Below are 23,020 nucleotides of genomic sequence, written 5' to 3'. Positions count from 1 at the left end.
CACAACCCTCTTCCCCTGTCACTCCACTGACCCCCCTTGCCTGCTGCCCTGGCTCCCTCCCACACATGCCAGCCCCTCCCCCAAGTCCCTCTCTGCTCTAGCAATGCCACTCCCCCCACCCCGATCGATCGTTCACCTGCCTGACTAGCTGCACTGCCTCACTGTGCCCCACTGTCCGCAAGCCACAGGGGCTCACCCCCAGCCCATCAGCACCTGCCTTGCACCCCTCCTGCAGCCATGTGCCTGGCCAGATCCCCCTGCCCCAATGCCCCATGTCCCCCTCTCGGCCTCATCCCTACGTCCCTCTCCCCGTCCCTGTGTCCCCAGCTCTGCACGGTCCCCGTGTCTCCAGCTCCACTTTGTCCCTACGTCCCTCTCCCCGTCCCTGCATTCCCAGCCCTGCACCATCCCCATGCCCCTCTCATCCCTACATCCCAGTCCCTGTGCCTGTGTCCCCGTCCCTGGCTCCGTGCTGTCCTGGGCACGTTTCCATGTGGGCCCAGCCTGGCGCCTTTGGGAGGCAGCCGTGAGGGGCGGAGGTGTCACAGGCCCAGCGCTGTGCTGAAATCTCCTAAAAAGGCGGCAGAGCCAGAGGGGCAAGCGCAGTGCAGGGGCTGGGGGGCAGGGAACCCGGTCCTAGAGGCATTGCCCAAAACAGCCATGGCCGGAATCCCATTGGAGCAGCCAAGCTGCCTATTAATGAGTTATAAATATGGCTTCGGGCGGATGCCTTCAATGCCCCCGCCCCACAGCACTGTCCTCTGGGGTGACCTTCTCTCTGGCCCAGCACAAACCCTGGCCTCTGGGTGACCTGCCCCCCATGTCCCCCAGAGCAGACCCCGAGCCACGCTCTCTGGACGACCTTCCCGGGCTCTGAACTTTGGATTCTTTCCCCAGAGCCAATATTGACTCTCGCTGCCCAGGGGTCGGAGCTGCTGCTTTCATCTTCCCCAAACAAACAGCCGAGCACAACAGCTGCTGGGAATCCCATCCAGGGAGCCAGCCTGGGCCGCCTCCCGCTGAGCCCCACCTGAGCAGGGCCAGGCTGGCAGCATGCTGGGGGGCCCTGCCTCCCCTCCCCTCCCCTGAGCAGCAGGGCGGGGTGGGGAGTGCCCCTCTCGCTGCTGAGCCCCCAGGAAGAGCAGGCCCTGGGCTAGACCCAGCCCCCGGAGGACCAGGCACCAGCCGGAGGCAATGCCACTTGCCAGTGACAAGCGCTAGCCAGAGAACTCCTTGGCCCCCCTCCGTGTTTTCCACCTGGCCTCTCAGGCGTCTCCAGCCAGAGGAGGCGACAGACGTGACCCAGCCCCAGCGGAGGAGGCGTCCCAGCCCCCGGCTCCCTGCCTGCCGCTGGGTGCTGGCCTCACTGGGAGCCTCCCGGGGGTTGGCTGCAGTTCTTCACCCTGGGCCTGTGAACCTCTGCAAAGCCAGCGAGCCCCCAGCAAACACCGCGCAGTCTGGCGGGCAGGAGCCGGCTGAGAGCTTCCCAGGGAGACAGCCCTCCCCATGGGGCTTCAGCCCAGTGTGACCCCCAGAGCGGCAGCACCGTGGCACCAGCCAGCCAGGTTCGAGCCCCTGCTCTGAACCCAGGGCTGCCCTCACCACGGGCTCGCACACGAGAAGCTCTGGATTTCGGGTCCCCATGCAGCAGCCCCGGCCTGGGCACCTAATGCCAGGAGATGGGTCACAGCTGAGACTCCGGCACCAGGGCGCCTAGCGACCCAGATCAATGGGAGTTAGGTGCCCAAATATCCTGGAGGGGACGGGGCTTGGCCCCGCCCATTTTCTCTGTGTTGCCCTCCTGGGCTGGGCTGCCTGCTAGCTCCCTTCCCCACACGCTGTGGGGAGCCTGAGCTGCAGGGCATCTCCGCCCCTTGGTGGAGCTGGGTCTCCTCTGGTCCAGGCCAGTGCACCAACCACTGGCCCAGCCGGCCTCAGGGACCCTGGCACCCCTGGCACAATCCAAACTCCCCCCTCCCAGGCCGCAATGCTCCATGTTGTAAATGCAAAGCCAGAACCTGCCACCAGCCCAGCCACGTCCCCTCCTCCAGCGTCGCTGAGCCGCATGCCCGCGGTGACGGAGCGTCACGGCATGACGGACGTGTGGCTCCTGGGCCAGCACGATCGGGTGCCAGCTGTACCCAGGGCAGCGCACGGAGCTCGGCGAGCGCCCCTCCCCCCCCGCCCGCCCCCAGGCTGGTGGCTGTGTCGCACGGCCTTGCCTGGGGATGGGGACGGGACGCTGGGTGGGGGCGGTGCAGCAGGGCTGGGAGTCTGACGCCAGCTGGAGGAATTACCTTGGCCGTGGCCTTCACATGCTGCTGCCTCTGGGCCTCTCGGCGGGGGAGCCGGCTGCCTGGGGAGGAGGAATGGGCTAGGTGGGGAGCGTTTGGAGCCCTGGGCCCCACTGGAGGGGGGAGGCTGGGGAAGACAGGCAGGAGTGGGTCCCCAATGCACTGAGCCCACGAGCTGCAAGCTCCTGCCCCCCCTCCCCTCCCCAGCTGTGGCTAATACCTAACACTGCTATTTGAGGGGGAGGGGGGGTCTGTTCCTGACCTCGAGGCAACCGGCTCATGCTGTAGCCGGATCCCCTGGGCATGCCAGCTGCGTGAGCACCAGGGGGCACCAGCCACTGGGCACAGCAGAGGGCACAGCCGTGGGAGGCGGGCAAGGAGGAGCTCAGCAGGCAGCAGCCCCGGTGGGGGCAGAGCCGGACTGCAGGACCCAGCTGGGGGCAGGGCTGGGGATGGAGCCCGAGGGGCGTGGATCGCTCTGGCACTCAGAGCAGATCTCCGGTGAGAGCTGGGCCGGGGGCTGCAATCCGGCCCAGCGCTTGGCTAAGCGGGTGCCGTCTGCTGCCAGTTCTGCCCTCACCCAGCAGCTGGCCAGAGAGCGCCACGCCCCACTGGTGAGCGCCAGGGGTTCCTCCCGCAGCCAGGATCTGCTGCCGCTGCAGGGCCAGCAGGAGCCGCACGGGGGCTGGTGGGGGGAGGGGACGGGCACACACTTGTGGGGAGAGCACAGACGGGCCATTCATGAGCACAGCAGATGTTTTCTGCAGGACGGTCGTTAAACCAGGACATTGCTCCTATTGCAGAGCCCACCCTGCCCGGCCCGGGCACCGGCCCGAGAACCCACCCGGGCCTGGGCACCGGCCCCAGAACCCACCCACAGCCCAGCCCGGGCACCAACCCCAGAACCCACCCGGGCCTGGGCACCGGCCCCAGAACCCACCCGCCGCCCGGCCCGGGCACCGGCCCCGGAACCCACCCGCCGCCCGGCCCGGGCACCGGTCCCGGAACCCACCCGCCGCCCGGCCCGGGCACCGGTCCCGGAACCCACCCGCCGCCCGGCCCGGGCACCGGCCCCGGAACCCACCCGCCGCCCGGCCCGGGCACCAACCCCGGAACCCACCCGCCGCCCGGCCCGGGCACCGGCCCCGGAACCCACCCGCCGCCCGGCCCGGGCACCGGTCCCGGAACCCACCCGCCGCCCGGCCCGGGCACCGGCCCCGGAACCCACCCGCCGCCCGGCCCGGGCACCGGCCCCGGAACCCACCCGCCGCCCGGCCCGGGCACCGGCCCCGGAACCCACCCGCCGCCCGGCCCGGGCACCGGCCCCGGAACCCACCCGCCGCCCGGCCCGGGCACCGGCCCCGGAACCCACCCGCCGCCCGGCCCGGGCACCAACCCCGGAACCCACCCGCCGCCCGGCCCGGGCACCGGCCCCGGAACCCACCCGCCGCCCGGCCCGGGCACCAACCCCGGAACCCACCCGCCGCCCGGCCCGGGCACCGGCCCCGGAACCCACCCGCCGCCCGGCCCGGGCACCGGCCCCGGAACCCACCCGCCGCCCGGCCCGGGCACCGGCCCCGAAACCCACCCGCCGCCCGGCCTGGGCACCGGCCCCGGAACCCACCCGGGCCTGGACACCGGCCCCAGAACCCACCCTCCGCCCGGCCCGGGCACCGGCCCCAGAACCCACCCGCCGCCCGGCCCGGGCACCGGCCCCAGAACCCACCCGCCGCCCGGCCCGGGCACCGGCCCCAGAACCCACCCTCCGCCCGGCCCGGGCACCGGCCCCAGAACCCACCCTCCGCCCGGCCCGGGCACCGGCCCCAGAACCCACCCGCCGCCCGGCCCGGGCACCGGCCCCAGAACCCACCCTCCGCCCGGCCCGGGCACCGGCCCCAGAACCCACCCTCCGCCCGGCCCGGGCACCGGCCCCAGAACCCACCCGCCGCCCGGCCCGGGCACCGGCCCCAGAACCCACCCGCCGCCCGGCCCGGGCACCGGCCCCAGAACCCACCCGGGCCTGGGCACCAACCCCAGAACCCACCCGCCGCCCGGCCCGGGCACCGGCCCCTGAACCCACCCGCCGCCCGGCCCGGGCACCGGCCCCAGAACCCACCCTCCGCCCGGCCCGGGCACCGGCCCCAGAACCCACCCGCCGCCCGGCCCGGGCACCGGCCCCAGAACCCACCCTCCGCCCGGCCCGGGCACCGGCCCCAGAACCCACCCTCCGCCCGGCCCGGGCACCGGCCCCAGAACCCACCCGCCGCCCGGCCCGGGCACCGGCCCCAGAACCCACCCGGGCCTGGGCACCAACCCCAGAACCCACCCGCCGCCCGGCCCGGGCACCGGCCCCTGAACCCACCCGCCGCCCGGCCCGGGCACCGGCCCCAGAACCCACCCTCCGCCCGGCCCGGGCACCGGCCCCAGAACCCACCCTCCGCCCGGCCCGGGCACCGGCCCCAGAACCCACCCGCCGCCCGGCCCGGGCACCAGCCCCAGAACCCGCCCCCTGCCCGGCCCGGGCACCGGCCCCAGAACCCACCCGCCGCCCGGCCTGGGCACCGGCCCCGGAACCCACCCGGGCCCGGGCACCGGCCCCAGAACCCACCCTCCGCCCGGCCCGGGCACCGGCCCCAGAACCCACCCGCCGCCCGGCCCGGGCACCGGCCCCTGAACCCACCCGCCGCCCGGCCCGGGCACCGGCCCCAGAACCCACCCTCCGCCCGGCCCGGGCACCGGCCCCAGAACCCACCCTCCACCCGGCCCGGGCACCGGCCCCAGAACCCACCCGCCGCCCGGCCCGGGCACCGGCCCCAGAACCCGCCCCCTGCCCGGCCCGGGCACCGGCCCCAGAACCCACCCGCCGCCCGGCCTGGGCACCGGCCCCGGAACCCACCCGGGCCTGGGCACCGGCCCCAGAACCCACCCGCCGCCCGGCCCGGGCACCAACCCCAGAACCCACCCTCCGCCCGGCCCGGGCACCGGCCCCAGAACCCACCCGCCGCCCGGCCCGGGCACCGGCCCCAGAACCCACCCGCCGCCCGGCCCGGGCACCGGCCCCAGAACCCACCCGCCGCCCGGCCCGGGCACCGGCCCCAGAACCTACCCGCCGCCCGGCCCGGGCACCGGCCCCGGAACCCACCCGCCGCCCGGCCCGGGCACCGGCCCCGGAACCCACCCGCCGCCCGGCCCGGGCACCGGCCCCGGAACCCACCCGCCGCCCGGCCCGGGCACCGGCCCCGGAACCCACCCGCCGCCCGGCCCGGGCACCGGCCCCGGAACCCACCCTCCGCCCGGCCCGGGCACCGGCCCCGGAACCCACCCTCCGCCCGGCCCGGGCACCGGCCCCGGAACCCACCCTCCGCCCGGCCCGGGCACCGGCCCCGGAACCCACCCGCCGCCCGGCCCGGGCACCGGCCCCGGAACCCACCCTCCGCCCGGCCCGGGCACCGGCCCCGGAACCCACCCTCCGCCCGGCCCGGGCACCGAGGGAGACCCCTTCATCCAGGCAGGCTAAGCACAGTTCTGCTGCCCTTTACTCAGAGAATAGGGAGAACAACATTATCCTCATAAGGTGATTTGTAGCCCAACACCTGATCACTGGGGCAGCATGGCACTGGCTGCTGGATACCTAGGCAGAGGAGGTGAGTTCATGTAACTACAGTCTGGTCCTGAAGCCTCTTGGGGAGAGCTCCTTCAGCCCTTGCTTACAAATCATAATTTGGAATGATTAGGTTGGCCAATATAGCTGAAACAACCGTGCCGGCATTGTCAGAAATAACAGCTGTGTGAGGAAGCTAGTCTTTGTTCAGACTTTTCAAACCCATGATGTTTTCTCAGGTACAAGTATTTTCTCATACACTGTCTATGCTTTTGATGTGTGTGTTAATGTTTCAATTTCAATTCAAATTTCCAAACGACGACTAAATTGGCAACACTGCATGTAACTGGGAGGGAGTGTTGGGGAAATTCAGGGGAGGTGTACAACCTCCCCCCTTCCCCCCCCCTGTGGGGGTCTAGGGAAATCCCTGCCCCCTGCTGAGCGACAGACCCCCCCTCCACCTGAGGGGAGGGCCCAATGGGGGGGTTCCATACTGCATGGGGGGAGGGTTCTCAGTGGTGGCAGATGACAGAACAAGGAGCAACGGTCTCAAGTTGCAGTGGGGGAGGTCTAGGTTGGATATTAGGAAAAACTATTTCACTAGGAGGGTGGTGAAGCACTGGAATGGGTTACCTAGGGAGGTGGTGGAATCTCCTTCCTTAGAGGTTTTTAAGGCCCGGCTTGACAAAGCCCTGGCTGGGATGATTTAGTTGGGAATTGGTGCTGCTTTGAGCAGGGGGTTGGACTAGATGACCTCCTGAGGTCCCTTCCAACCCTGAGATTCTATGATTCTATTCTATGATCCAGGGCCCACGAACACAGGCTCTCAGGTCTCCCAGTGCCGGCCACTCGTGCTGGAAGAAGGAGCCCAGGTGGAGTAGCCAGCACCTTCCACTAAGGCCAACTGCAGGGGATGCAAATTAGCTCATTTGGTGATTTGCATAAGGCCCTGTCTGCCGCCCAGTGCAATGCAGGGCAGGTCGGGTGGAAGACTCAGGCCATGGCCAGCATGGCAGGAACTCTCTGGGGGGTCACTAATCGCGGGCAGTTGGGCCCTGACTGTTCCCTGGAGGCGCCCAGCCTGTGCATTGCGATGCCGAGAACAGAGGCAAACAGGGTGCCACAGGCAGGGCCCACAGCCGCACACGCACCAGGCCAGCACACAGCAACATGAAACGGCTCGTCCCTCGCCGAGACGCGCTCTCGCAGCCCAGGGAAACGGAGCCGGGGATGGTATTTCTCAACAGATTTGCACCGCAGGGCAGAAATTGCTAGGAAGGTTCACCTGTGAATAGAAACACGCGCACGCTGAGACTTCCCCTCCCACCGAGACATATACACACTAGTACACCCTGCCATGCACGCACACACCTCCCCCCCACATCTGTACACCCGGAGCTGCACTCACCCTGAGAGACAGACACACACATGCACACACACACACCCCTACCTGAATCTACCCTGACAGACCCACAAACACACAAGCTTACACTCCCCGCAAGCCAGACACACACCACGCCTGCCAAGATACACCCCTGCAGTTGACACAAAACCACACAGCTACACACACACGTACAAATGCACACAAACCCATGCAGCACTACACACACACACACACACACACACACACACACACACACACACACCCCCAAGCAGCGAGCTGGGTTCAAAGCAGAGCCCCTAGCACCGTCGTGGCGCTGGGCCGGATGAATGTTCCCAATGAAGCTCTCCCAGGAGCGCGGTTCCCCACTTGGGCCTGAAGGCGCCAGCTCCCGGAGGAGGGGGAGGCAGATGTTTTATCACATTGCTCTCTCAACTTCTCCTGAAGACAAGGAGCCCCCAAGGGGGTGGGGGGCGGATTAAAGGCGCTCACAACATCAATCACGCCAGCTTGAATCGAGTGCGCAAAGCAGCCTCCACGCTCAGATCTGTGGGGCCGGGGCTGCGGCATCAGGCCAGCAGTTGAGATGTTTAACCCTTTGACTGCTGCAGCTGCCAAAGCCGCTTCCATGGGGTCTTGACCACCCACGAGAATCAGGCCTCTGCCAAGCATCAGCCTCGAACCCCCACACCCCACACATACGACCCTGAGCAGCACCCAACATAACAGCTGTCCCCCTGCGGAGCCAGCAAAATCAGCGGCATCACATGGCTCCGGGCCCCCCTAGGGTCCCTCTGGGGGGCTCTGGGCACAGGCCTGGGTCCTGCGGGGCCCCGATCTCTCATGCTGATGGAGGCTGAGCATGGATCCCAGCGCTCTGGTAGCTGCAGTGTGTGGGGGACTGGAGAGGCCAGGGCCTGTTCACTTTGGCCCCTGGGGGCTGGGAGTGGTGACCCTTTGCAAAGCCCCCCCTGCAAACCCACTCCCGCGAGCAGGCCCTTGCACGCAGAGAGGTGCTAGCTGCTGGAGTCCCAGCGAGACAGCTTGTCTGCACTGAGGCTCTCGTGTCTGGTCTCCTCAAAGATGGGCCCTCGCCCGGCTCGCTCAGCAGGCCGGCTTTCCCCAGGGCCTGCAGCAGGGCCGCATTGCTGAGCGAGAGGCAGAGACCCCAGCCCCTCGGCTACGTCCCATGAGGCCCGAGGCAGTAACTAGCATCACTGGAGGGGGGGCGGAGTGGGCCAGGCAAAGGGTGGCAGAGTGTCTGGCCTCGCTGCACTGATCCCTGTTCTGAGGGGAACTCGCAGTCCTGGAGCACAGGGCTGCAATTCCCAGCAAAGGCAGGGGGGCTGCTTTATCTGACTCCCTCCTTGGGGTGGTTTTCCTGCATCCTGCTGAGCATGTCAGTGACACGCGTGTCGCTCCCCAGATGGAGGCTCCCCATGTTAATCTGCCAGCGAGACCCATTTCCGTAACCATGGAGCTCGAGCAAGGCTCCTGCACGGCCATGCCTGACTCCCCTGAGCACGGCCCTGGCTGCCCTCGGCAGTGCTGCCCCTACCCCCAACGGGATCTGGTTCTGGTGTGGCAGTGCGGGGGATGCTGGCAGCGTGAAACCGGATCCGTTTCAAACCCTGAGTGAAAAGGAGTTTTATTTACTGCCCCCCGAAGCCGCCCCCTGCCCACTGCCTGGGCTTTAACAACAGCGTTTCCCTGTGATGGGAGCTACTTCTCTCTTCTTGCTGGGGAGAGCGCGACAGTGATTCAGCAAAGCCGCTCAGCGAACCAGGCCCAGCAGAGCGGAGCGCTCCCCCTCGACCTCCACCAGCCCAAGGAATCGCAGCCGGCTGCAGCGTTCAGACACATTCACTGCGGCCAGCTCCGGTCCTGCATGGCCCCCGTTACCGTGGTGTCTGACCCCGAGACTCTTGCTGAGGATGTGTCTGCACCGAAACCCTGCGCCAATTTGCCCTTAAATTGGTTTTTAACCCTGCGTAAGTAAATCGGTGCCAACCCGAGCAGACACTCACCTTTCAGTTGGAGAGTGACATGTTTTGGGTTAGCTTCAATAGACTCAAGCTAAACCCCCCTAACTTGCTCTTAAAGCAAACGAAGAGCGTCCACACGGGGGTGGCACTGGTTTAACAAAAGTCGTTTAAATTCACAGTGTGTGTTAAAGTGGGGTGACCTCCTCCTCTCCCCAGCATCCGTGCTGGAGGGCAAAGTGCTGAGTGTGGTGGCTGGACCAGCCATGTGTACGGAGTGGGAGTGCTTCACTGCGCCCAAGGCCGGCCGTACCTTGCCTTTACGTGGGAGCAGCGTATGGCCCTTTCTAGGTGCGTTGAAAGACATGGCAAAAAGCTCATCCATCCAGATCCCTCCACGGCTCTCCGCAATGCAGAATCTACCAGCCTCCCGAGAGCCTTCCCCAGGTCCGGGAGCCACAACCCCACGGGGAGCCGGTGGGTGCGGACGAAGGCTGCAGGATCACCGTAGCAGCAGTCAGGTGGAGATCTCTCTGTGGCAGAAGCACCGAGTCCCCCGCTCCTGCTCAGGATGGGCGAGAGGGACCCCAGCCCTCAGAGGCGACAGACTGCAGGGACGGGGCACGTGGACCTGGCTGTGGGCTCCTGCAGGTCAGCTGCAAAGAGATGGAGAAGGCGAGGCACACGCCTGGCTACCTTGCACTCAGCATCGCGATACGCGAGCGTGTACCCGGATCTGACAGGCCTCATTGCAAACTGACTCTCCCAGCCAGGCGGGTCTGGGATAAGCTGACGAAGGCAACCGGCTTGTCTGAATGGCTAGGGAGTTGCCACAGCACCTCTCTATTGAGGCAATAAAAGTTCCTCATTAGCTCAGCAAACAGCCTGTCTAGCAGCTGGTATTGGCCGCGTGCCTCTTCCTGGAGCGGGCAGAGCGAAGGCTGCCCAGGATGTCACAGCAACCCTGCTCCTTGGGGAGACCCACGCTTGCCAGGTGTTGCTGGAGGTGTCCGGAGAGTTGGTCTTGGTGGAGTTTAACTGGCACTAGCCAGAAGAGGAATGCCCGGTGCTTTCCAGCCCCTGCGCTCTGATCCTGCTCCCTGGGGGAGGGCTGAGGATTGTGCCTTTGAAATCCAGTGGCGGCAGCTCAGATTCCCAAGTGGAGAACCCAGCTGCGGAAGACAGGGGTAGGTGCCCCGCAAGGGTGATGCAGGAGCATCTGGAGAGCGTGGGCAGCCTCCAGGCCTCCTTCCAAGCTGGCGTCAGGGGTGGGCTGGAGTGGGCGCTGTTGTCGGCTAACACAGCATGCTTAGAAGATGCCAGAGACAGCCCTGCCCTGGAGTGGCCTGCAGCTCCCAGCAGGGCACCACCACCTCTCTGCTGACAGGCTCTCTAGAGCCCTCTGTCAGGACTGGGATTCTGCGGGGATCCAGATCTGTTCAAAGCCCCAGCTGCTCCAGGGCATCCCAGGCAGTTATTGCTCGGCCCTGGGTGGCTGAAAGCCCTTGGCTCTCAGAAGATGGACTTTGACCACCAGGGGACATAACTTAGCCCATGCCCCAGCTCATGGTATTCGTCACCTGCCCCCCACCCTGCCATTCTGCAGGTGCCTCTCCCTGGCCCACCCCTTTCCGACACGCAGCCTGCATCATTCCTCGTTCAGGATCCTGACACAAGGAAGAAAGGAGAACAGCAGAATACGGACCCTGGACTTCAGAAAAGCAGACTTTGACCCCCTCAGGGAACTGATGGGCAGGATCCCCTGGGAGAATAACATGAGGGGGAAAGGAGTCTAGGAGAGCTGGCTGTATTTTAAAGAATCCTTATTGAGGTTGCAGGAAAAAAAACATCCCGCTGTGTAGGAAGAATAGTAAATATGGCAGACGACCAGCTTGGCTAAACAGTGAAATCTTTGCTGACCTTAAACGCAAAAAAGAAGCTTACAAGAAGTGGAAGATCGGACAAATGACCAGGGAGGAGTATAAAAATATTGCTCAGGCATGCAGGAGTGAAATCAGGAAGGCCAAATCGCACTTGGAGTTGCAGCTAGCAAGAGATGTTAAGAGTAACAAGAAGGGTTTCTTCAGGTATGTTAGCAACAAGAAGAAAGTCAAGGAAAGTGTGGGCCCCTTACTGAATGAGGGAGGCAACCTAGTGACCGAGGATGTGGAAAAAGCTAATGTACTCAATGATTTTTTTGCCTCTGTCTTCACGAACAAGGTCAGCTCCCAGACTGCTGCACTGGGCAGCACAATATGGGGAGAAGGTGACCAGCCCTCTGTGGAGAAAGAAGTGGTTCGGGACTATTTAGAAAAACTGGACGTGCACAAGTCCATGGGGCCGGATGCGCTGCATCCGAGGGTGCTAAAGGAGTTGGCGGATGTGATTGCAGAGCCATTGGCCATTATTTTTGAAAACTCATGGCAATCGGGGGAGGTCCCAGATGACTGGAAAAAGGTTAATGTAGTGCCCATCTTTAAAAAAGGGAAGAACGACGATCTGGGGAACTACAGGCCAGTCAGCCTCACCTCAGTCACTGGAAAAATCATGGAGCAGGTCCCTCAAGGAATCAATTCTGAAGCACTTAGAAGAGAGGAAAGTGATCAGGAACAGTCAGCATGGATTCACCAAGGGCAAGTCATGCCTGACTAACCTAATTGCCTTCTATGAGGAGATAACTGGGTCTGTGGATGAGGGGAAAGCAGTGGATGTGTTATTCCTTGACTTTAGCAAAGCTTTTGATACAGTCTCCCACAGTATTCTTGCCAACAAGTTAAAGAAGTATGGGCTGGATGAATGGACTATAAGGTGGATAGAAAGCTGGCTAGATCGTCGGGCTCAACGGGTAGTGATCAACGGCTCCATGTCTAGTTGGCAGCCGATTTCAAGTGGAGTGCCTCAGGGGTTGGTCCTGGGGCCGGTTTTGTTCAATATCTTCATTAATGATCTGGAGGATGGTGTGGACTGCACTCTCAGCAAGTTTGCAGATGACACTAAACTGGGAGGAGTGGTACATACGCTGGAGGGTAGGGATCGGATACAGAGGGACCTAGACCAATTAGAGGATTGGGCCAAAAGAAACCTGATGAGGTTCAACAAGGACAAGTGCAGAGTCCTGCACTTAGGATGGAAGAATCCCATGCACTGTTACAGACTAGAGACTGAATGGCTAGGAAGCAGTTCTGCAGAAAAGGACCTAGGGGTTACAGTGGACGAGAAGCTGGATATGAGTCGACAGTGTGCCCTTGTTGCCAAGAAGGCTAACGGCATTTTGGGCTGTAGAAGTAGGGGCATTGCCAGCAGATCGAGGGACGTGATCGTTCCCCTCTATTCGACATTGGTGAGGCCTCATCTGGAGAACTGTGTCCAGTTTTGGGCCCCACACTACAAGAAGGATGTGGAAAAATTGGAAAGAGTCCAGCGGAGGGCAACAAAAATGATTAGGGGGCTGGAGCACATGACTTATGAGGAGAGGCTGAGGGAACTGGAATTGTTTAGTCTGCAGAAGAGAAGAATGAGGGGGGATTTGATAGCTGCTTTCAACTACCTGAAAGAGGGTTCCAAAGAGGATGGAGGTCGGCTGTTCTCAGTGGTACCAGATGACAGATCAAGGAACAATGGTCTCAAGTTGCAGTGGGAGAGGTTTAGGTTGGATATTAGGGAAAAAAATTTCACTAGGAGGGTGGTGAAGCACTGGAACGGGTTACCTAGGGAGGTGGTGGAATCTCCTTCCTTAGAGGTTTATAAGGTCAGGCTTGACAAAGCCCTGGCTGGGATGATTTAGTTGGGAATTGGTCCTGCTTTGAGCAGGGGGTTGGACTAGATGACCTCCTGAGGTCCCTTCCAACTCTGATATTCTATGATTCTATGATTCATATTCCTCATGCCCCTCCAGCATGCCTCACGCCCCTCCATCATCCCCATCCCCCGCCATCATCCCCCATCCTTCCATCCCCCTCCATTATCCCCATCAACTCCCTCCCTCCATCATCCCCCACGTTCCCCATCCCCCTCCATCATCCTCCCATCATCCCCCATGTTTCCCACACCCGCATTCCCTTGTGGGAAGGAATGAGATTCTGCAGGGCTGAGGCAGGAACCCCTTGGCCAAGCCAGACAGCCGGGGATTGGCCCCAGCAGAGCGCCCGTTGGGCATGCCAGGACCATGCTGCTGCCCCGAGTCAGCCGGCCCTGCAGACCAGCATGTCCCCAGCTCAGGGCTCACCAGGACACAGTGGGTGAAAGGCTCAGTGCTCATGCGGCGGGAGCCAGACCCTGTTTCTCCAGGTCCCATTTGTCAGGGTTGGGATGGCCATGAGAGGCAGCCAAGCAATGGTGGGGGGGGGGGGGGGGGGTGTCAAGACTGGTAGCAGGCCCTTCTCCTTTGTGCCAGGAGTCCGCCCTTTGCCTGCATGGCCTGCTGCAGGCAACCTGACCCGTGTAACACGAACCGGCCTGTCTGCAGCCTCCCAGCCTTCACCATGGCGACCATGGGTCCAGCATGCAGCAGCTATGTGGGCCGCGATGCAGCACTGCAGGCGAGGCTACGCAGTGAACCCAGCACCCAGTACAGCCACCTCCCCCTTGCTGTCTCTCACCTGGGCCCTCCTGCCTTATCCCTCCTCCTCCAGTTCAGAGCAGGAGAAACCTTCCCCTTCTCAGGGCCCCAAAGTGAGGGCCGGGCCCCAGGGGCCTGACAGAGCACGAGGCAGGGCAGCTGTGGTGTCTTTTAGCCCTCGCATTTGCAGCTCCATTCAGCCTTGGATTAGGCTGGCTGCTCAGGGCACTGCCCCACAGTGGCTGGGGCTGGCCAGGGTCCCCCAGCAGCTCCTGCCTTTGGGGCGCCTATGGAGGGGTCCGAGTGAATCCCCCTTGGGGGCGCAGCTCTCCTCGCCTGTGCCAGGGGGTGGATCGGACCTCCTGTGCAATGCCATGGGGTTAGTGGGGTTGCCCAGAGGTGGGCAGAGAGGGCCCCTCGCAGCAGTGCTGGCACCGAGCAGAGGGCACCCCCTGCAGCGAGCGTATTAACGAGCCGAGCGCTGGGCTAGGGCCTGTGCAGTGCAGTGAACCATACCTGGGAGATAAACACTGTCATGATTGCTTGTTCCCATGCTCCCTGGGCCTTAACCAGTTGCGGGTACGTTAGCACCAGCTGCCGGGGGAGCCCTTCACCCCGCCTGCCCCAGGCCGGCCCTGCCCCAGGCCCCTTTCCTGCCAGTGAGGGCGTGGGTAGCGCCTTGCCCATGGCAGGACGTCCTGCAGCTGCTCTTTGTAGCAGGGCTGAGATCCCGCGGGCGGGGAGGAGCCCAGTGCAGCAGGGGGTGGAGGGGAAGCTCTCCAGGTGAGCGTGGGGGAGATCGCAGGAGCTGGTGGATGTTCAGGGGCCGACTCCAGGCCAGCTTCCCCCTCCCTGCTCTCCCCCCCAGCGCGAGGTGGCGTGGGGCACCCACAGAGCTGGCTTCTCCACCGCCAGAGCTCTCGGCATTCTGCCCCATGCCCCCCCCACAGGGGGCCAAGGGGGAGAGGTGGCAGGTGGAAATGCCAACTGGTTGCACTGAACTGTGCACGGAGACCCCAAAGCCAGGGGCTGCAGGCACAGAATCTGCTCCAGGTCCTTCTCCTCTGCAGGGCAGCTGCTGGCAGGAGTGCCTGGGAGCACGGTCCTCCTCCCCTCACCCCAGGAGCCGGTCTGAGCCAGCCCCGCAGGCCCTAAGGCAGCTCCCCGTAGCTGGAGCTCCTCACTCAAGCCAGGCAGGGCCCGCTCACGCCCTGAAACAGGCCCCACCTCCGCACATAGCTCCCTGCCCATTGGTGCATCCCCCAGGCCTTGCTACCCACCTACCCCTGCCCAGGGCTGTGCAACTCCCTGCTGACAGCACGTGCACCACGAGGCCCTACTCAGGGGCTGGCTGGCCACCCTGCAGCCTCGAGAATGGGACTGTGACCCCAGGAGCCTCCCAGCAGCCCCGGGCCTATTTCCCAAGGGCCCTGCTCTGCGGCAGCCTCCCGCCCCGTGGCACGTCTCCTACCCCCGCAGCCAGCTCTGGGCAACCTGCACAGCAGAGTCCGGGTCCTTTCTGGCTTCTTTATAAAGGGACCTGAGAGCTTTGTTCTGAATCACAGGCCTCTGCCCACCTCCGCCAGCCAGGTCGGTCTGGTCCTGCTGGAGGGCTGCCTGCAGTACCTCTCCCCCCCGTGAGCTTTAGACTCTGTGCCCAAGAGGCCCTCCCACCTGCCCACATTTTAATGCTCTTGGCTCTCCGCTGGCCATGCTGCGCCCGCTCTCCAGTCGCCGCAGAGCCCTGCGGGGAAACCGCCCGCTGGGACAAACCCTCGCAGCCTCTGTTCTGCCCCAGGCAGAGGAAAAGAGCCCGGGCTCCCGGCATGTTTAACTCTGGAGTCACCGGAGCACGGGGCACCGCTGAGCCCTTAGACCGCTCCAACCTGGGGCCAGGGTAGAAATAACGGCACCTTTCGCGCCCCGTGGCCCAGTCTGAGAGCAACCCAAATTCCTTCCTGGAACAAACGTGATGGCCTCAGCGTAGGGCCCGATCCTGCTCCCGCGGCGTCACGGGGAGTCCTGCGCACCAGGGGCAGATGATCCAGCCCTTTAACGAGCATGGCCCCGCTAGCAAGCGACCTGGTGCCAGGACTGTGGTTCAGCCCCACGCTAACACACACAGGCAGGCCCAGTGACCCATAGCATCAGGACACAGGCAGCCAGCACAGGCGCACACACCAAGACACGATAATGCGTGCGTGTGCACACACGAGGACACGGTCACGTGCACCCAGCTACGTACACAGTGCTACATGCGTGGGTCAGCCGCACGCCAAAGGCACACAGGTGCACCCGGACCCACGCAGTGTTTGGGCAGCAAATTCCTCACTTCTCCCCACGCCCCATGGCTAGCTCCCCGCTCCCCCTTCCCGCAGGAAGCTCATTCCACCAGCTGGGCGCTGAGTTTCTCTCCGGACAATGGGGAAGCCGAGATGGGACTGTAACCAGATCAGAGGATAAATTAAGCCGCACAAGTTTCCATTCTCTGCACCTCAAAGCCAAGCTGAGCCCCTCCCCCCTCGGCCTGGAGCCCACCTCCCCACTCAGACCCCAACGTTCTCCATTCGGGCTAGGGACACCCCTCCATACTCCCCATCCAGTCAGCCCCCAAATGCCCATGTCCCCTTTCCATCTCCCCCTCACACAACCCCCGCCCCTTTCCCAGGCACTGAATACCCCCTGTTCAGCCCCAGAGCTTCCCTATGGAGCTAAATTCCCCTCCCCATGCTGGCCCGGGGCGTGCACTCAGGACTTTTCCGGGGGGAAAGCAGACAGACGTGTTTCCCCTCCGCTGTCGAAGGCCTGGGGCTCCCCCCGCGTGGTTATTCGCCTGGCATTGAGCTCCGGCGGTGCGAGGTACCAGCACAAATCACCTATGGGGAGCCGAGTGGAAAACATTATTCACGAGCCTGACATTCGGCATGAAAACAGGTCTCCTGCGGCGGGAGGGGGGCGGGCGGAGCAGGGTGCCAAAACTAGCACTGGGGAGCCATACAGCTACCCCGGCCAAGGGGAGGGGGAAGGGAGCTTCCCTGGGGCGGGTGAGTAACCCAGTCTCCAGCTCCAGGAGGAGTGAATCGCCCGGCAAAACAAACAGTCCTGGAGTCAGACTGGCCCCAGGTCACCCCCCCCCCCCCCAACGCCTCCCAGATCGGACCCGTTTACAAAACAGCCGCCTACTGCTCATTGGCTGCCAGCTGCATCTCCTCCCCGGGGAACACATGCCTCCAGAACCCAGCGAGGAGCCGCAGGGCCAGGCCGGTGCAGGGGCTGCTGCCGAGGGGGCCGCCACGGGCCCTGCCTTTCACCCAGGGGAGCTGGCCGGGCAGTAGCAATGGCAAAGCAGAGGACCAGGGTGGGGGGAGCTGTGGTCCATGCAGGAAGGGAGCCTGGGGCTTTCCTCTGAGCAAGTATAACAGACAGCTGGTGTGTAAGCCACACGGCCAGCCTCCGAGGAGAGCTGTGCTAGGAGACTCTGGGGCTAGGGCTGGCCAGGGCAAAGGGTGCAAGGATTGAGCTGTGTATGGAGCCCAGAACTAACTAGGAGGCGGGTGGGCTGCAGGTCAGAGCAGCAGTGGAGCTGTGGGGGGCTCAGGTGTGGGACAGAAGGGGAGCTGCAGTGTAGGGTCAGGCTGTGCGTGCCCACACTCACCCGCACCACTGTCCCCTCTGGCACAAGCGACACTCCCCTCTGCAGCTCACCACCCCCTGCCACTCGTCCAGGGGACAGAGCTGAGGGCGGCCCAGCCCATCGTCCTGACCCCCGCACCCCTAGAGTCCCTCTGCTAACTACCAGCCCCACTTCTAGCGCTCGGCTAGCACAGCACAGCCCCCGCTCTCTTCACCAACCCGGTTCAATTCGGGTCACCCCCCAGCCCTCAACCCCCCCAAACAGCGCAAGGCTCAGTTGAAGTAACACATCAGGGTTTATTGTTTCCATTCCTTGCAGCTAATGATTAAAAAAAGTTCTAAAATAAATTACAGAATTAAATAACCTCAGGTTGGATTATTCCCCCTCCCACCCCCAAACCAAGGGTTAAACCAGTCACTGGGTTTGGCAATAGCAACAAAACAAAAACACTCTAGGAAAAGCAGCTACCGGTTTAGCAGGTATCCCGGGCCAAAACCCTCTGCCAGGGAGCTCCCTTCGGGTCCCTCGGCTCTAGTACCCACATGCCAGGGTGCATTCGCCCCCTCACAGTTCAACCTCCTCTTTTCCCCTCTCCGCTGTTCAGCTCTGAGTGAGCTCCGTGCTGTTGGCCTGCCCTGTCCCCCCAAACAGCTGGGCATGCACTCAGCAGGCCCCTTCTCTTCCCTCCTAGTCCCTTACCCGTGAGAGATTCTCTGTGCTGCGTCCGCAGTCAAAGGGAGACCCCCTTCTAGACGTGCGTGGGATGGTCCAGGTAAGGGTCTGTTTTGGTCATGTGTAACGTGACCGTAGGGGCTTTGTAATGGCAATGCGCCCCAGTGCAAGTGACCCCGCTGCAAGGCTTCCCCCTAGTCCTCATGCCCAGTTTTCTGTTGCACAAGCTCTGCCAGGTCTGGAGCGTCTTGGAGCTCCACACCCACACGCCACTGGTGATGCCCACCACCAGCGACATGAAAATCTTTAGCATAAAGACAGCCACGGTGGGTACCGAGGCTTCCAAAGAGCAGTGGGTGCTGCGCCTGCCGGGGAAGGCCATGCAGCCGTGCTCCAACGCCCTGAGGTTCCAGTAATCCATATTAAGCCGCTCGTAGAAGTAGCAGACGATGACGCATGTGGCCGGGACGGTGTAGAGGATGGAGAAGACCCCAATCTTCACCATCAGCTTCTCCAGCTTCTCTGTGTTGGTGCCTCCCGTCTTCATGATCTTCCGGATGTGGAAGAGGGCGACGAAGCCCGTGAGGATGAAGGAGGTGCCGATCACCAGGTAGCAGGACAGTGGGATAAGCACGAACCCCGTCAAGGCACCGACGTCCATGCTTCCCACGTAACAGAGCCCGGTGAGCTCGTCTCCTGCCACCTTTCGCATGGTGAGGATGACAATGGTCTTCATGGCTGGGATGCCCCATGCGGCCATGTGGAAGTAGCTGCTGTGGGCTTCGATGGCCTCGTGTCCCCATTTCTTCCCAGCTGCCAGGAACCAGGTCAAGGTCAGGATGACCCACCAGAGCGAACTGGCCATGCCGAAGTAGTAGAGGATGAGAAAGACGATGGTGCAGCCGGTGCTTTCTAGCCCCTCCTGAATGATGTACAGCTCCCCGTTCTCCCGGTCACAGGCTATGTTCTCAGCCCCAGCCACTGAGCGAATGATGAAGGCCACCGAGTAGACGTTGTAGCACATGGAGAGGAAGATAATGGGTCTCTCCGGGTATTGGAACCGGTGTGGGTCCAGCAGGAAGGTGAGCACCGTAAAAGCCGTGGAGACAAAACACAGCGTTGACCAAACTGCCATCCATATGAAGGCAAAATCTTTGTCCTCCCGGGACCAGTACACATCCACCCCAGGGGAGCATTTGGGGGCACAGGAGAGGCTCTTCTCCACGTACTGGAACTTCTCGGGGTTTTCACATGACCCCAAGCTGTTCGGCCCCCTGCCCTCTCCAGTCCCCGAGGGCCTGGGACGCGGCGCCACCGGGAGCATGCCCTGTCCCTTCGGAGCGTCCCCAGGGGTGGCGTTCTCGGGTGCCTCCATGCACAGGGCATTGGGATCGTTCTTGGTAGGCAGCTTGCTGCAGTCCAGGGACTCCGGCCAGCCAAAGTTGAACTGCTCCATGATAGGGGCGCACTTGTGCCGGGCCTGCTCACACATGGGCTTGCAGGCCGGGATGCTGGTGCTCACCTGGTCCGTGCACATGGGGGCGTAGAGGGAGCAGAGGAAGAAGCGCAGGTGGACATGGCAGCCGTACTCCACCAGGGGGGCGAACTCGTGCAGCTTGATGGCCGCCTCCCGCTGGTTCTCGTGCCCCATGTAGTTGGGCATGCGGGTCATGTTGTAACCGATGCCCTGGCACATGGGGATCTCGATGGGCTGGCATCTGGCCTCGCGGCCCCGCTCGATGTCGTACGAGCCGATCTCCAAGGTGGAGGCCACCACCAGCTGGCACAGGAAGGACACGATGATTTTCAGGCGCAGGGCTGCCATGGCCGGCTCCTGGCACGTCCCGGGCACCCCGCTACCGCCAGGGCTGGGGGCTGCCAGGGCGCTACAGAAACGCCCCCATCCTGCCCCAGGCACGGACAGCACCAGCCAGGCAACCCCCTGGGCGCGCCGCCTCGCTAGCCCCGGGCTGGGCAGCGCCCCCCGGCCAGCCCCATGGCAGGGGCCGGCTCGCTCGCCGCTCCGCAGCCGGGTCCCTCCCGCGGCACCGGGCACCGAGCCCCGGCCGGCGGCTCAGAGCGGCGCCGAGGGGCTGCTCCCCCCGCGGGGCGCCCGGCCGCGCCGGGGCTCCATGCGCCGGGCACAGGCGGACGCGCCGGGACCGGGGATCTCGGAGCCGCCGCCGCCGCCGCTGCCGCTCCTGCCTCCGCGGCCGCTGAGCCGCCGCCAGCCCCCGGAGCCGGCTACACCCCCGGGAGGGCGGGCCCGGCCGCCGGGACCTCCCCCAGGGCGGGGGCGGCTTAAAGGCGCAGGGGCTGCGGGGCTGCCCGCCCGGGGGGGCCCGCGCCCCGGCTGCGCCTCTGCGCTCCGGCGGGGGTGCGGCTGGGGACGGGCGGCGAGGAGCGAGAGCCCGATCGGCCGGGGGCAGCGCCGGAGACAGCCCCCTGGCCACGCCTTACACCGTCCCCCGGGCCCCCTTTGCCCCTCCGGGCCCCCCTTACACCCGCCCCTGCACCCCCTTATACCCCTTTTGGCCCACCTGGCACCCCCTTAAGCCCCCTTGGCCCCCTTACACCTCCCTGCACCTCCCCTTACACCCAGCCCCGGTCCCCCTTATACCCCTCCTGGTCTCCCCTTACACCCCCTCCTGCCCCCTGCACCCCCTTTCACCCCTCCTGGCCCACCTGGCACCCCCTTAAGCCCCCTTGGCCCCCCTTACACCCACCCCCTGGCCCCCCTTACACCTCCCTGCACCTCCCCTTACACCCAGCCCCGGTCCCCCTTATACTCCTCCTGGTCTCCCCTTACACCCCCTCCTGCCCCCTGCACCCCCTTAAACCTCCTTGGCCCCCCTTACACCCACCCCCGTCCCCCTTACATCCTGCACCCCCTTACACCCCTCCTGCCCCCTGCACCTCCTTAAACCTCCTTGGCCCCGCTTACACCACCCCCTGGCCCCCCGACCCCCCTGCACCTCCCCTTACACCCAGCCCCTGCACCCCCTTACATTCCTCCTGCCCCCTTGCACCCCCTTACACCCCTCCTGGCCCCCCTTGCACCCTCTGCCCCCCTTAACCTCCTGCACCTTCCCTTACACCCACCCCTGCCCTATCTATAACCTGGTAACAGCTGAGGGCTACCCAGAGGGGCATCACCTGGTGAGTGAAAGGGACCCACCTCTGAACCCCATCCCCAGCCATGGTGCTGGCAGTGATTTCCAGGGGGCCCTGGCTGAGATGATGGAAAATCCCGTGCTCCAAAAGCAGGCCCTGTCCCCTGGTAAACAGGGCGGGGTGGGGGCAGGGGACATGTTTAATTCATTAGGGAATGTTTGTGAAGTGCTTTGAAGATGAAGCGCGCGGGATGATTATGTATGTGGCACACGCGGCCAAGAGAGAGGTGCTGGGATTCCATCCTCCAGAGCGTGCAATAACCGGGCAGTCTGTCGTTAGAAGTGCCCCGTTCTCCTCTTCGCACATGTTCCTGCGCTTCCCCCCGGGGCCGCTGGGATTGACGGGAACGGGGGAACGGTCCTGGGCACCCAACCACGTCTCTGCTCCCAGGGTCTCTGAGAGACCTGCGGGGGACGTCCAGCCACTGCCCCAGCAGAGCCGTCTGCCCGACTCCCCCGGGGGAGGAACTTTTGAGCTGTTCAATCTGTGTTGCAGTTCAGCGCTGGTGGGTGAAAGGCGCTGGGCTGAGAGCTGGGGACCAAAGTCCCGTTGATGTGAACAGCAGCAGGATAGCTTCCTACTTGCACACCCAGCAGGGCTCTCCCCTGTGCGTGGGCGAAGGTTGGCCCCGCTGGAGAGCAGGGGATCAGTAACCCCACCCCCAGAGTGCTGTCCCCGCAGGGCCAGGGCACCAGCTGGCAGCCCCACACAGTGACTCAGCCGGGGACGGGCCCTAGATTCAGCTGGCCATTGTCATGGGTTGCAGGGCAGTCCGTCTCCCACCTTGCTTTGGCCCCATTAGGGTTGTATTTGGCACAAGGGGAGAAATGCCAGAGGCTCCGTGGAGTCCAGTAGGGACTTGGCTATTGCTAATCGATTTATGTACCAGGTGCTCAGATACTACGGGGATGGGCGGCCAGAGAAAACCGAGAGAGACAGTGTTTGGTGAGGCTTTAATTGCCGTTCGTTATTGGTAATTATCGTGGTGAGTGGGAGAGGATGCTTTATAAACGACGTTATTTTGGGGCAGTTGGAATGATCAGGTGCACTGGACACAAATCTGGGAGCTGGGAACGCCTGGCTTCTAAGCCCAGTCTCACGCTGACTCGCTGGCTTCCTGACATGCACGCTCAGCTTAAAGCATTGAAACCAACCACCGATTTCCAGGGGGCAACTCAGATACTTAGAGCTGAGCCAACGCTTCCGGGGCTGTGAGCACCTAAAGACCGAAGCTCCATAATTTGGGGCCCCTCTTGAAAGCGAAGGTTTTAGCCTCGCCAGGTCTCGCTTTCCCCATCTGTGACTTGGGGATAATGCGCCTCTGGCTCAGATGGCGGTGAGCGTGTTCGTACAGCACGTCACAGCTGCAAAGTGCGAGCGTTGCATTTGCCTCTAGGCTTGGCAGTTCATAGCCCCGGCGCCTCTTTCATTACAAATTAAGCACTGGAAAGTGCTGCATCAGCATCGGCACTAATTAGTATTATTAGCGCCTCTTGATCAAAGCTGAGAACTGGAAAATTCACTTATCTCAGCAGCAAAAGCCAGCGAGTGTTAAGTGACTCTCCAAAATATGTGCAGGCCACACCCAAGCAGCCCAGCACAGAGCACCATTGTGCGTGCGAAGGCAGCTCCTCTTTCCTTTCCCTTCATTTCTTCCCTTGTCCCCCGAGGGAGAAGAGATTTTGATGACAGGGCAACTGACAGTGTAATTAAAGACAGCACTT

General features: G+C 63.6%; 1 protein-coding gene across 1 annotated transcript; it reads right to left on the bottom strand.

Annotated features, from left to right (window-relative positions):
• Positions 1–17,726: 17,726 nt before the first annotated feature.
• FZD9 (frizzled class receptor 9) lies at positions 17,727–20,280 on the bottom strand. Its single transcript, XM_054008062.1, has one exon. The coding sequence runs from the start codon at positions 19,945–19,947 to the stop codon at positions 18,199–18,201; it is 1,749 nt and encodes a 582-aa protein (XP_053864037.1). The 5' UTR covers positions 19,948–20,280; the 3' UTR covers positions 17,727–18,198.
• Between the last annotated feature and the right edge of the window lie 2,740 nt (positions 20,281–23,020).

This window comes from Malaclemys terrapin, chromosome 18, assembly GCF_027887155.1.
Source record: "Malaclemys terrapin pileata isolate rMalTer1 chromosome 18, rMalTer1.hap1, whole genome shotgun sequence".
Lineage (NCBI taxonomy): Eukaryota > Metazoa > Chordata > Testudines > Emydidae > Malaclemys > Malaclemys terrapin.
This window is presented reverse-complemented; position numbering and strand designations above follow the sequence as displayed.